The 15,058-nt window shown below is 46.2% G+C and overlaps 1 protein-coding gene across 2 annotated transcripts in view; it reads left to right on the forward strand.

Moving 5' to 3' along the window:
- Positions 1 to 11,002: 11,002 nt before the first annotated feature.
- MVB12B (multivesicular body subunit 12B) overlaps positions 11,003 to 15,058 on the forward strand; it is a 193,435-nt gene continuing 189,379 nt past the window's right edge. Inside the window, exon 1 of one of the 2 annotated variants that reach the window (XM_027556289.1) lies at positions 11,003 to 11,179. In XM_027556289.1, coding sequence (XP_027412090.1) covers positions 11,099 to 11,179 — 81 coding nt within the window. In that variant the 5' untranslated portion in view covers positions 11,003 to 11,098. The remainder of the gene's footprint in view (positions 11,180 to 15,058) is intronic. The other variant, XM_027556286.1, reaches the window with a different exon arrangement.

Genomic DNA, 15,058 nt, shown 5'->3' on the forward strand with positions numbered 1-15,058 from the left:
CCATTTCTGATCGTTTGGATCACAGCAGATCTGCTAGGGCGTTTCTGGGAAAGATTTTGCTCTTCACTCCATCCCCCATCCTGCCATGAAAGAAGAGGCCACGACACCTGAGGCTGGAGGAGCCACTTTGTGCCCATGAGGCAACAAACATGAGTGTAAAAGACAACCACCTGAGGAGGTCGACAAAGCCTGGAAGGACACGTATTCTTTTTATTATTATTATTTCTTATTTTTAGCTGTTCTGGGTCTTGTTGCTATGCAAGGGTTTTCTCTAGTTGCAGCGAGTGGGAGTTACTCTTCATTGCAAGGCACGGGCTTCCCGTTGCAAAGGCTTCTCTCGTTGCAGGCTCTAGAGTGCGGGCTCAGTAGTTGTGGCGCATGGATGGGCTTAGTTGCCCTGCAGCATTTGGAATCTTCCCGGACCAGGGATTGAACTCATGTCCCCGGCATTGGCAGGTGGATTCTTAATCACTGGGCCACCAGGGAAGTCTAGGACATGGATTCTTATTGTCTTCATTTTCCTGTAACAAGAAGACTGGAGGTAGATACTCCTGGCCAGAAAAAATAAGTGCTTACTCTTCAAGCTCCTGTTGGTTGGGTGTTCTATTTTTTGCACCCAGATTCCTAAATATGCTAAAATATAGACATACAGATGTTCCTTGACTTATGGTTCAGCTTAACAATTTTTCAATTTTATGGTGATGCAAAAGTGATCCGCATTCAGTAGAAACCGTGGGCTTCCCAGGTAAAGAATACGCCTGCTAATGTAGGAGAAGCAGGAAATGCGGGTTCAGTCCCTGGGTTGGGAAGATTCTCTGGAGTAGGAAATGGCAACCCACTTCAGTATTCTTGCCTGGACAATTCCAGGGACAGAGGAATCTGGTGGGCTACAGTCTGTGGGGTCACCAAGAGTCAGTCCCAACTGAGCACACACTCATATAGTCATTTAGCAAAAACCATACTTAGGACTTCAAATTTTGCTCTTGTTCCAGGCTAGTGACATGCAGTAGGATACTCCCTTGTGATGCTGGGCAGTGGCAGTGAATCCCCACTCTGTCAGCCACTGATCACAAGGGTGAACAACTAGTACACTTACAGCCATTCCGTAATCATACAATGGTTCTGCTTTGCACTTTCCATACAGTGTTCAGTAATTTACATGAGCTATTCAACAGATTTTTTTAATAAAATGGGCTTTGTGTTAAATTATTTTGCCCAATTATAGGCTAATGGAAGTGTTCTGAGCACTTTAAGGTAGGCTGGGCTAAGTTTTGATGTTTGGTGATGTATTAAAAGGATTTTTGACTTATGATATTTTCAACTTACGAATTAAAAAAAATTTTTTATTAAAAAACATATTTATCTATTTATTTGACCACGCTAGGTCTTAGTGGTGGCACACGGGATCTTCGATCTTTGTTGTGGCACTCAGGCTTTTTAGCTTAAGCTTGCAAACTCTTAGTTGTGGCATGTAGGATCTAGTTCTCTTACCAGGGATAGAACCCAGACCCCCTGCATTGGGAGTGTGGAGTCTTAGCCTCTGGACCACCAGGGAAGTTCTTCAACTTATGACAGATTGATGATGCTGTGAAAGTGCTGCACTCGATATGCCAGCAAATTTGGAAAACTCAGCAGTGACCACAGGACTGGAAAAGGTCAGTTTTCATTCCAATCCCAAACAAAGGCAAATGCCAAAGAAAGCTCAAACTACCACACAATTGCACTCATCTCACACGCTAGTAAAGTAATGCTCAAAATTCTCCAAGCCAGGCTTCAGCAATACCTGAACTGTGAACTTCCAGATGTTCAAGCTGGTTTTAGAAAAGGCAGAGGAAGCACAGATCAAATTGCCAACATCTGCTGGATCATTGAAAAAGCAAGAGAGTTCCAGAAAAACATCTATTTCTGCTTTATTGACTATGCCAAAGCCTTTGACTGTGTAGATCACAATAAACTGTGGAAAATTCTGAAAGAGATGGGAATAACAGACCACCTGACCTGCCTCTTGAGAAACCTATATGCAGGTCAGGAAGCAACAGTTAGAACTGGACATGGAACAACAGACTGGTTCCAAATAGGAAAAGGAGTATGTCAAGGCTGTATATTGTCACCCTGCTTATTTAACTTCTATGCAGAGTACATCATGAGAAACGCTGGACTGGAAGAAACACAAGCTGGAATCAAGACTGCCGGGAGAAATATCAATAACCTCAGATATGCAGATGATACCACCCTTATGGCAGAAAGTGAAGAGGAGCTCAAAAGCCTCTTGATGAAGGTGAAAGGGGAGAGTGAAAAAGTTGGCTTAAAGCTCAACATTCAGAAAACAAAGATCATGGCATCTGGTCTCATCACTTCATGGCAAACAGATGGGGAAACACTGGAAACAGTGTCAGACTTTATTTTTCTGTGCTCCAAAATCACTACAGATGGTGACTGCAGCCATGAAATTAAAAGACGCTTACTCCTTGGAAGGAAAGTTATGACCAACCTAGATAGCATATTGAAAAGCAGAGACATTACTTTGCCAACAAAGGTCCGTCTAGTCAAGGCTATGGTTTTTCCTGTGGTCCTGTATGGATGTGAGAGTTGGACTGTGAAGAAGGCTGAGCGCCGAAGAATGGATGCTTTTGAAGTGTGGTGTTGGAGAAGACTCTTGAGAGTCCCTTGGACTGCAAGGAGATCCAAGCAGTCCATTCTAAAGGAGATCAGCCCTGAGATTTCTTTGGAAGGAATGATGCTAAAGCTGAAACTCCAGTACTTTGGCCACCTCATGTGAAGAGTTGACTCATTGGAAAAGACTCTGATGCTGGGAGGGATTGGGGGCAAGAGGAGAAGGGGACGACAGAGGATGAGATGGCTGGATGGCATCACCGACTCGATGGACATGAGTCTGGGTGAACTCTGGGAGTTGGTGATGGACAGGGAGGCCTGGTGTGCTTCGATTCATGGGGTCACAAAGAGTCGGACACGACTGAGCGACTGATCTGATCTGATCTGATGCAGATGACACCACCCTTGGCAGAAAGTGAAGAGAAACTAAAGAGCCTCTTGATGAAAGTGAAAGAGTAGAGTGAAAAAGTTGGCTTAAAGCTCAACATTCAGAAAACAAAGATCATGGCATCTGGTCTCATCACTTCATGGGAAATAGATGGGGAAACAGTGTCAGACTTTATTTTTCTGGGCTCCAAAATCACTACAGATGGTGATTGCAACCATGAAATTAAAAGACGCTTACTCCTTAGAAGGAAAGTTATGACCAACCTAAACAGCATATTCAAAAGCAGAGACATTACTTTGCCAGCAAAGGTCCGTTTAGTCAAGGCTATGGTTTTTCCAGTGGTCATGTATGGATGTGAGAGTTGGACTGTGAAGAAAGCTGAACGCTGAAGAATTGATGCTTTTGAACTGTGGTGTTGGAGAAGACTGCTGCTGGGAGGGATTGGGAGCAGGAGGAGAAGGGGATGACAGAGGATGAGATGGCTGGATGGCATCACCGACTCGATGGACATGAGTCTGAGTGAACTCCGGGAGTTAGTGATGGACAGGGAGGCCTGGCGTGCTGCAATTTATGGGGTCACAAAGAGTCGGACATAACTGAGAGACTGAACTGAACTGAACTTTATGATGTACCCCATCATAAGACAAGGAAATCTGTATTTGTTTGTTTGTTTTGCTGCCCAGCTTGTGGGATCTTAGTTCCTTGATCAGGAATTGAACCATTGCCCACAGCAATGAAAGCGTGTAGTCCAAACCACTGGACTGCCAGGGAATTCCCAAGGATGATCTGTAGATACAGTAAAACAGAAGATGAAAGTCTCTGTTCTTGCTCCAGATATAGACACTGTTAAAGTTTGGTATAGATTTTTCTAATTATTGTTTGCATATATTAGTACATATTAATAATCAAAAATACATATAAAATTAATGGACTCATAGAATAAATGCATTCTGTTTTATAACCTGCTTTTTTTTAATTAACAAAATACCATGGCTTATATCTATCAGTACCGCTTTTTTTTTTTAACAACTTAATCTTCTATTGCTACACATTTAGGATGTATCCAATATTTTCTCATTATAAGCAATGCTGAAACAATTATCCTTGAACATGCATTATTAGACATGGACAAAGGGTATGCACATAGTAAATGTTGATATATATATCAAATGTTTATTGAAGGGCTAGTATATGTGGCACATTTATGCTTGATGAACAGGTACTTTGGTGGGGTTTTTCATCTGGGGGGAGACTGACAGTTGAATAAGTAAACAAAGAGTTGTCGTTTAGTTGCTAAGTCATGTCTGACTCTTTGTGAGCTCATGGACTATAACCCACCAGGCCCCTCTGTCCATGGGATCTCCCAGGCAAGAATACTGCAGTGGGTTGCCATTTCTTCCTCCAGGCGATCTTCCCAACCCAAAGATTAAACCTGTGTCTCCTGCATCGGCAGGTGGAGTCTTTACCACTGAGCCACAAGGGAAATCCAAACGACTAGTAAATAGTTACAAATTGTGGTAAGTGATAAGCAGGAAATGAACTGATATGGTATGAAAACACTGGGGACCTAACTTAAATAGATGACCAGTGAAGGCCTCCAAGGAGGTGACATTTAAGCTCAGAGTTTAAGGATGAGAAGAGCTTAGGAGGAGTGCACTAGCTGAAATCCCCCAGGGAAGAAAGAACTTTGATGTTAAAGGATCTAAAAGGCAATGGGTGTGACTAGAACAGCTGAGAAGGAGATGAAGGGGATGCAAGGTCTAGACAAGACAAGATCATGTAGGTCATGTTGCGGTATTTGAATTTATGTTATGGAAACTCACTGGAGAGCTTTAAGAGAGGGAGTGACTTGATATATTTTATTGTTATTATTATTTAATGATCACTCTGGTTGCTATTTTCCATTGTTTGGATGGAGTCAAAGCCAGATCAGTAAAAAATTCATTGAAGTGGTCTAAGCAAGATAATATGATTTGGAGTGGAATATTAGAAATATGCAAATAGATCAGTGGATAGAAACAAAGCATTTATAAGCAGGCATTGCAGGTGGATTCTTTACCAACTGAGCTATCAGTGAAGCCAAACTTATACTGCTGCTGCTGCTGCTAAGTCGCTTCAGTCATGTCTGACTCTGTGCGACCCCATAGACGGCAGCCCACCAGGCTCCCCCATCCCTGGGATTCTCCAGGCAAGAACACTGGAGTGGGTTGCCATTTCCTTCTCCAATGCATGGAAGTGAAAAGTGAAAGTGAAGTTGCTCAGTCGTGTCCGACTCCTAGCAACCCCATGGACTGCAGCCAACCAGGCTCCTCCGCCCATGGGATTTTCCAGGCAAGAGTACTGGAGTGGGGTGCCATTGCCTTCTCCGGAACTTATACTAGTGGCCCACAATTTTATTTAATGAAGTTTTACATTATATTTTAATATGTTAGAACAGTATTATTACTGTTCTATGATGTTTACTTTATATTTTATATTCATTAATAATGTTCTTATAATAATAATTTAAAATTATTATTTAGTTTTTTAAATTTCCTAGATATTTTTCCATATTTATCAAGTTTATTTTTATTTTTATTATTAGTTTTAAAATAATTTTGCTATGTTCCATTGCACCCTACCCCCAAAATCACATTGGTTCTTTGATTTGAATTCCACTAAGTATACAAGTTGAGTCTGGGAAGCATGTCATCTTTGCAATATTCAGACTTCCTGCTCAGGGATTTGTTATGTTTTTCCTTTACCTAAGAACTTATTTTCTAGGTTCTTCAGTAAGGTTTTATAGGTTTTTTTCTTATGGGCCTCGACATTTCTTGTTAAGGTATGCCTATGTATTTCATAGTATTTATTCATTGCTAATGGAATATTTTTTTAAAAAGGCATACTTTATAAATGGAAATCACAGGTATTTAGTATTGTGTTTAGGGGACCCCATAAGTAATACATTTCTTCCTTTTCTGAATTTGGAAGAAACTGAGGCATAGGAGATAAAAATACTACATTCATCACTGATAAACTTGGCTGGAAAATGTAGCTTTTGACCTGAAGCCGAGTGGGCTTCCTGTATTTCCTCCTGAATTGGATAGATTTACTTCTATAGAAAGAGGTAGTTCTGGCAAATAGTCCACTTACCACATAGTGGAGAGCACATGAAAATATTTGCTTTCTGCAGTCAGCCAAAGCCAAAAAGAGAACTCATAAGCATCTATTCTTGTCCACTCCCTTCTCCCAAATTCACTAATCAGGTTGTCATTCATTTTCCTCTAGGGTGGGGACAGGCCATGTTCAGTTCAGTTCAGTGGTTCAGTCCTGTCTGACACTTTCCGACCCCTGACTGCAGCACGCCAGGCTTCTCTGTGCATCACCAACTCCCAGAGCCTGCTCAGACTCATGTCCATCAAATTGGTGATGCCATCCAACCATCTCATCCTCTGTCATCCCTTCTCCTCCTGCCTTCAATCCTGACCAGCATAAGGGTCTTTTCAAATGAGTCAGTTCTTTGTATCAGGTGGCCAAAGTATTGGAGTTTCAGCTTTAGTATTGGAGTTTCAGCTTTAGCATTAGAACTTTCAATGAACATTCAGGACTGATTTCCTTTAGGATTGACTGGTTTGACCTCCTTGCAGTCCAAGGGACTCTCAAGAGTCTTCTCCAACACCACAGTTCAAAAGCATCAATTCTTCAGTGCTCAACTTTCTTTATAGTCCAACTCTCACATCCATCCATGACTAATGGAGAAACCATAGCTTTGACTAGATGAACCTTTGTTGGCAAAGTAATGTCTCTGCTTTTTAATATGCTGTCTAGGGTGATCACAGCTTTTCTTCCAAGGAGCAAGTATCTTTTAATTTCATGGCTGCAATCACCATCTGCAGTGATTTTGGAGCCCACAAAAATAAAGTCTGTCACTATTTTCATTGTTTCCCCATCTATTTACCATAAAGTGATGGGACCAGATTCCATGATCTTAGTTTTCTGAATGTTTAGTTTTAAGCCAACTTTTTCACTCCCCTCTTTCACTTTCAACAAGAGGCTCTTTAGTTCTTCTTTGCTCTCTGTCATAAGGGTGGTATCATTTGCATATCTGAGGTTATTGGTATTTCTCCCTGCAATCTTGATTCCAACTTGTGCTTCATCCAGCCCAGCATGTTGCATGATGTACTCTGCATATAAGTTAAATAAGCAGGGTGATCATATACAGCCTTGATGTACTCTTTTCTCCATTTGAAACTAGTCTGTTTGTTCTATGTCTAGTTCTAACTGTTGCTTCTTGACCTGCATACAGATTTCTCAGAAGGCAGGTAAGGTGGTCTGGTATTTCCATCTCTTTAAGAATTTTCCACAGTTTGTTGTGATCCACACAGTCAAAGGCTTTGGCATAGTCAATAAAGCAGAAGTAGATGTTTTTTTGGAACTCTCTTGCTTTCTCGATGATCCAACGGATTTTGTCAATTTGATCTCTGGTTCCTCTGCCATTTATAAATCCAGCTTGAACATATGGAAGTTCATGATTCACATACTGTTGAAGTCTGGCTTGGAGAATTTTGAGCATTACTTTGCTAGTGTGTGAGATGAGTGCAATTGTGTGGTAGTTTGAACATTCTTTGGCATTGCCTTTTCTTTGGGATTGGAATGAAAACTGACCTTTTCAGAGAGAGGCCATGAGTCTTTCTCTAATGGAAGTCTCTCTTTATGAAAATAAGCCTTTTTCTTTAACATTTAGGAAAACCATTGAGTTTGGTTTTTATCTTATAACTAGCCACTTTACTAAAGTCTCTAAGCTTTTTAGTTGATTCCCTTCCATTTTTATGTTTAGGTATGTATTGACATCACGAACAAATAATGATAAGTTTGTCTTTTTCCATTATTTATATTTCTTAGTTTTCTTATCTTATTGTATTGGCTTTGCTGCTGCTGCTGCTAAGTCGCTTCAGTCCTGTCTGACTCTGTGTAACCCCATAGACGGCATCCCACTAGGCTCCTCTGTCCCTGGGATTCTCTAGGCAAGAACACTGGAGTGGGTTGCCATTTCCTTCTCCAATGCAAGAAAGTGAAAAATGAAAGTGAAGTCTCTCAGTCGTGCCCGACTCTTAGCGACCCCATGGACTGGAGCCTACCAGGCTCCTCTGTCCATGGGATTTTCCAGGCAAGAGTACTGGAGTGGGGTGCCATTGCCTTCTCCATGTATTGGCTTTAGTCTGTAGCAATTATAGTGGGCATTCTTGTTTTGTTTCTGACTAAAATGAGAATGCCCTTAGTGTTTCACCATTAAATATGTTTATGGATGGCTTCTGTTAAGTAAACTTTGTCATTAAGAAGCTTAAATATTCTTCCTAGTTTATTAAGGGTTTTTTTAAAAGAAAATTATAAGCTATTGGTGTTGAATTTATAAAATATTTTTAAAGTGTCTCTTCTGTTGATAATATCCTGTGATTTATTTTTCTTTACCAATGAAATGAGTTTACAGAGTCACTAATGTTGAATCATCCTTGTACTTTTGGAATAAATCTTGCCTGATTATAGTGGATTTTGACTTGTTTTAGAGCAAGTTGGATTCAGATTGCTAAAATTTTATTTAGTAGTTTTGCAACTACTATATACTTCAGCAGATTGGTCTGTAAGAGTAATGATTCACAGGTTAGGGATTAATTGGTGAACTTTGAAAAGGTGGTCCTGGCTCAGATGAGTTTGGGAAATACCAGATTTGTTTACTCTTGTACAAGGTCCATCTAGTCAAGGCTATGGTTTTTCCAGTGGTCATGTATGGATGTGAGAGTTGGACTGTGAAGAAAGCTGAGCGCAGAAGAATTGATGCTTTTTAACTGTGGTGTTGGAGAAGACTCTTGAGAGTCCCTTGGACTGCAAGGAGATCCAACCAGTCCATTCTAAAGGAGATCAGTCCTGGGTATTCATTGGAAGGACTGATGCTGAAGCTGAAACTCCAGTACTTTGGCCACCTCATGCGAAGAGTTGACTCATTGGAAAAGACTCTGATGCTGGGAGGGATTGGGGGCAGGAGGAGAAGGGGATAACAGAGGATGAGATGGCTGGATGGCATCACCGACTCGATGGACATGAGTTTGAGTGAACTCCGGGAGTTGGTGACGGACAGGGAGGCCTAGCGTGCTACAGTTCATGGGGTCGCAAAGAGTCGGACACGACTGAGCGATTGAACTGAACTGAACTGGACATCACAGAGACCTTAATTATACTTATTGTGATTCTTTAAAAGGTAGACTATAGGTGGCATGCAGTACTTTCTCAAGTTATTTGACTGCAGAACCTCCTTTTCAAAAAAACATGTATTAAATTCTCTGGGGACTTGTGTTCTGAAACTGGCCTGTAACTCTCCTTTTTGGTATTATCTCTGTCAGTTTTGGTATCAGTTATGCTAAACTTGGGAAGTGAAATGGAAAACTTTTTTCTTCTGTGTAACGGTTTAAATAACATAGAGATGATTTGTTCCTTAATGGTTTGCTAGAAATTGCCTGTAAAACCATCTGAACCAGTGGCATTTCTGAGTGATAAAAATGCTTGGAATACACACACTAGGAAGGCTTCCCCATAGGACATTTTCCTCAACAATCAGTTCTTCAGAACACCTTTTTCTTTTTTTTAAAGGATCAAACAGCTATTTTAGAAAAGCCTAAGAATGTGTGGAAATTAGACTTGAAACATTAGCAAACTGATACTAATCAGTCCTGCATGGTCCTCATCTCATGCTGGCACTCCCTCTAAGTGCCTTGCTGGGGCTGTGCGGGGCATTTTTGGTTAAGGATGCAGACTTGGCACCACCAACTAGCCATTCTAGCTGAAGGCCAAGCCCTAGATCCCTCTCCTCATCCAGTTCCATTTTATCCTCTGGCTTGTACATTTTCCCAAGTACTGTAGGGCCAGAGATCAGCTTAAACTTTTAAATACTTCCCCTAAGCCAGCCTCACAGTCCTTGCTTTGGACCTCTGTAGGTAGCATAAGAGGGAGACAGATATTGCTAGGAATTTGGGGTCAGTGTGAGAGGCCTGTGTTGGCACTGGGGACTGTGGCCAGGCTAAGCTTGTATTGGGTCAGCTGGGCGATGGGGTCTCCTGAACCAAGTGAGCTGAGCTGAAAGATTGGTCTGGGGTCCCGTAAAGCATAGGAGGGCTGAGTGTTCCTGCAAAAGGGGTGTGTGTGTGTGTGTCCCAGTCCCTGCAAGAGGCATGCGGGTGTATGGGGGTGTGTAACATTTATCCCAGGTTCCAAGAGGCTGGGGGTCCCTGCAAAAGGCGTGTGTGATGTCGGGGGGGAGGGGGGGGCGGGTGTCCCTGTCCCTGCAAGAGGCATGTGGGTGTGTGTGGGTGTGTAACATTTATCCCAGGTTCCAAGAGGCCTGGGGGCTTCCGGAAAAGGAGGGCTGGGTGTCCCTGCAAGAGGCATGTGGGGGTGTGTGTGTGTGTCCCTGTCCCTGCAAGAGGCATGTGGGTGTGTGCGGGGTGTGTGTGGGTGTGTAACGTTTATCCCAGGTTCCAAGAGGCCTGGAGGCTTCCAGGGATGTAAGGACTGGTCTAGGGTATAGTGATATAGTGAGGCCTAGGAGAGCAGAGGGGGCTGCGGGTCCCTGGAAGAGACCAGCTTGGCGGAGGGGGAAATCGGGGCCCAGGCTCCAAGAGGCCCGGGGCTCCCTCGGGTCTGGGCTGCTCCGAGGGGCCGTTGCGGACTCTTTGAGAGGCCGGGTCGGCGGCGCCAGGGCCCTCCCCGGGCTAACGGGCCAGGCCGTGGGGGAGGCCGGCGGCAGGGGGGCGGGGGCGGGGTGCCGACCGGGCGGCGGCGCGGGCTCCGGACGCGAGGGCTCCCGCTCCCTCCTCCCGCCCGAGCTAGCCTCAGGCGCCCGGCGCCTCCCCCGGAGCCAGAGCCAGAGCCGGGAGGCCCGGAGCCCGGCCTGCCGCCGCGGCCCGCGAGGGAGCCGCAGCCGCCGTTGTCGCCGCCGCCGCCGCCAGGCCGCGCCCCGCCCCTGCCGCCGCCGCCGCCGCCGCCGCCGCTCCCCGGTGAGGCTCGCGCTCGAGCTGCCGGCCCCGCCGCCTGGGCCCCGGGCCCGGCCCCTTCCGCGCCGCCCGGGCGATGAGAAGCTGCTTCTGCGTGAGACGGAGCCGGGACCCGCCACCGCCGCAGCCGCCGCCGCCGCCGCCCCAGCGGGGAACAGTTAAGTGAGGGCGGGCCGGGCGCCGCGGAGGCTCGGCCGAGCCGGCCCTGCTCCTTCGGGGCACGGGCGGGCGGGCGGGCGCGGAACCCGGGCCGAGGGGCGGGCGGGCGGGCGGAGCCGGGCTGCACCGAGGCCTTGCGGGCTCCGTGCCCGGCCAGCCGCGGGGACAGGCCCGGCGGCCTCTGCTCGGCCCTGCGCGCGCCGCGGCTTCGCGTCCTGGCTTGGCCTTGCAGCCGGCAGGCGGGAGGATAGCGCGGGGACCCCGGGGCGAGCAGCGACCCCCTGGGCCGTGGCAGGTGAGGTCGCCGAGAGCCACGTCCGTACGGTGAAAGGTGAGGCGGCCCACCTGTGCCGGGGCGCGGCGGCCACCTGCACAGACCCGGACCTTCGTTTCACTGGCGGGGCCCGGGGTCCACTCTCTGTGGTCACGTGGGTGCCGAGCAGATTGCACCTGAGCCTCGGGCATGATCTGCGGCCTCATCTGTGACCTGAGCAGAGCAGAGAGGACAGCCAAACTCCAGGGCACCTGTCTGCAAGGTGACGTGCTGGTCGAGGCACCCAGGACCCAGAGTACCATCCTTGAAGGGTAGTGAGCCTGTTGATAGTCACCCCATGGGGACTCCAGTGCAAATGAGGCTCAAGGGCAGGGGCCAAGTGAAGAAGCCAGACCCATGAGCATCTTTGTCCTCTTTGTTACCAACACACAACTCTTCCTAAATCATCAGCCTTTCCCAACCATTAAAAATGATTCTTGTATTCTCTACCCCTCCACAGCCTCTTCAGCCTGGCCCAGAGGAGGTCCCACTGGAGGGCAAAAAGGGAGTGGCTGTTGCCCCTTCTCTGCTCCCTGCCCCCACCCATGAGCCAGCCCCGACTCAGTTTTCTGCCACAAAGCAGACAGCAAGCTGGAATCTCTTTAGGGGCCTTTGTCTCTGGTGGTTCCTTCTCAATATAATCTCATTGTACATTTCTGGACAGCTGGCTGGATCTCATCTCATTTTAACAGGGCAAGAAAATCTTATCAGCTGCACCAGAAAAACCTTAGAAAAGTTAGGAGATAAGCTCAGTGGAAGCCTAGACTAACTCAAAAACTCAGCGTACTCAGAAAGTTAGCACAGGAGACAGGTGACACCTTTCTTGCTTGTGGGAAATTGAACTGGCTATTTCAAGATGTTATGCCTTGCATAGAATATTTAAATGGGGCCTCTGAGAGATGGGGCCTCTTCTGGGACCTGGGCACCAAGACCTGTGCAAAGCAATTGACATAGCAATTACTGGTTCACTTGAACCCAGAATCATCTTCTCTGATCCACATTTTTCATTCCTTCCTTCTAGCTTTTAGGCCACACTCCTGATTTATGCTAAAGGCATTTCTCTGCTTTGCCTCCTTCCCACTGGTGGGGTTTTCCCCCACTTCTAGATGGAAGAGTACAGTACACCATGATTAAATGCGAGAACATCAGAATTAGACCTCAGCTTATGCCTTGGCTCTCCTTATTGTGTGTTCTTACGCAAATTAGTGAACTTTTCTGAGCCTCAGTTTCCTCATCTGTAGAGTGAGGCTCATGATAATGTCTATCTCATAGGATTATAGTTAAGAAATAAGAGAAAAATAACAGGAGCAATGCTCAGCTCCGTGCCTGCCACAGGGCAAGTGGTCAGTAAAAATTAGTGGTTAGTATTCAGGGTTTGTTAACTGGTTAATCAGAAGAGTAGCTTCAGTTTTGTTTACTGTGCTTCTCTGTTAGTGGTTGTATTGAGGGCCACTAGGAAAGGATGCGGAGAAGGCAATGGCACCCCACTCCAGTACTCTTGCCTGGAAAATCCCATGGACGGAGGAGCCTGGTAGGCTGCAGTCCATGGGGTCGCTAAGAGTCAGAGATGACCGAGCAACTTCCCTTTCACTTTTCACTTTCATGCATTGGAGAAGGAAATGGCAACCCACTCCAGTGTTCTTGCCTGGAGAATCCCAGGGATGGGGGAGCCTGGTGGGCTGCCGTCTCTGGGGTCGCACAGAGTCGGTCACGACTGAAGCAGTTTAGCAGCAGCAGCAGCAGGAAAGGATGGGAGTAGAATGAACACTGGGCTTGGAATCTCAGGATACCTCCTGGAACCTAGGTAACCCTAGGCAAGTCATGGAACCTCATGGGACCTTTCAGAATCCCCATTTGCTTATTTATTAAAGAGACCTAAGCGTAAAACCTACTCTGTAAGGCTGAACGAGTTAAGGTATGTGAATATGTGTGACACTGTGGATGGGGTGGGGGGATCCTCACTAAATTTAAGTGGGGTCTAACCCTAACCCCTAGTCAATTAACTAGGGGTCTAAGACCCTAGTTTTGTGGGTCTGCCATTTTGACAATTTGTTGTGGGTCTGCCATTTTGACAATTTGTTGTGGGTGGGAGGGGCTGGAAGAAAAACAATGCAAGAATATCTTGCTGTACATTTTACAAAACCACACGACCACGTGAACACTTTGTGATCTGCTCTCAGGGCCTTAGAAGGGGTAAGTGGGGGCTGGGGCAGGGGCTGTCTGGGTCCAAGCGTCCTGGGCCCCGCTGCCATAGCAGGTTGAAAGTGCTCCGTGCCTCGTGCTCAGAGCGCGGCGTCCTTGCCACGCTGAAAAGCAATGACGGTGTTGGAGTCAAGCGTGGGAAACGTCAGAGGTGCTGTTATGATGATGAAGATAACAAATGACTACATGGCTGGATATGATGGGCTGAGAACACTGCGTTTAGTTGGCTGCGGCTGAGTGAGCAGGGTCTTGTTTGCTCACTGGGTTGTGGGAGGGGAGGCCTGGGTTCCCTGAATGAGCTGCCTTTCTGCAGGCTGTCCTGGCTGTATCTGAGGCTCTCCCTGGCCTGTGGTGCCTGGCCACACGGGCTCTCCTTGGCCCCCTGCTCACTGGGCCGCCACTGGGAATTGTGGTTTCCCTAGTTGTCTGCACTGTTTGCAGTGGGGTTGCTTGCCTCAGATCTCTTCTTCCCCGCTGCTTGGGAGGCAGGGTGTGCTTGACATTACCTCCTTGCTGGGGACATCCTGTGGGCAAGCGTTGGGTTACACGACACACTTCTGGTGAGATGCAGAGCTTGTGTAGGCTGAAATGTGAGAGGCCTGTGGGCCCAGAGCCCAGGGGTCATGTACTTGAGCTTTGTAGCAGCTCAGACTCCCCTGAAAACTGGAGGGCCATCTTGTTGGGCCTGTGGCTTTGGGATTGTTCTACACACATACACACACACACACACACGCGTGCGCACACACACACACACACATTTTTTTTTTTTCAGGTACTGATCTGCCCAGGAAAATGTTCAAAAGAATATCCTTTGATCCTTTAGAAGAGAGAAATAAATGAATTCTTAATGAGCTAAATATCCCCAGGATGTTGATTGAAATGCAGATCCCAAGGCCTCAAACCCAGACTTTGAATCAGAATATCTGGGGAAGGGACCCCAGAATCTGCCTGTTGAACAAGAATCTTAGGTTGTACTTAATGCTTACTGAAATTTGAGGACCACAGTTACAGATGCTTTTTAAAAATACGGTGAAACACACAAAATAAAGTTTGCCATCCTAATTTGCTACCTAATGCATTGGTGGCATTAAGTGCATTCAAGTTGTTGTACAACTAACCGCTAGAACTTTTTCATTTTGCAGAACTGAAACTCTGTACAGTTGACCCTTGAACAACATGCGTATGAACTGCTCAGGTCCACTTACAGATGGAATTTTTTCAATAATAACTGTTGCAGTACTACACCTTTCCCAGTGAGTTGAACCCCCACATGGGAGGGACCGTGAATTTGGAGGGCCACCTATAAGGTATATTCAGATTTCTGACGACTCGGAGAGTTGGTATTCCTAACTCCTGCATTGT

Source organism: Bos indicus x Bos taurus, chromosome 11 (assembly GCF_003369695.1).
Source record: "Bos indicus x Bos taurus breed Angus x Brahman F1 hybrid chromosome 11, Bos_hybrid_MaternalHap_v2.0, whole genome shotgun sequence".
Lineage (NCBI taxonomy): Eukaryota > Metazoa > Chordata > Mammalia > Artiodactyla > Bovidae > Bos > Bos indicus x Bos taurus.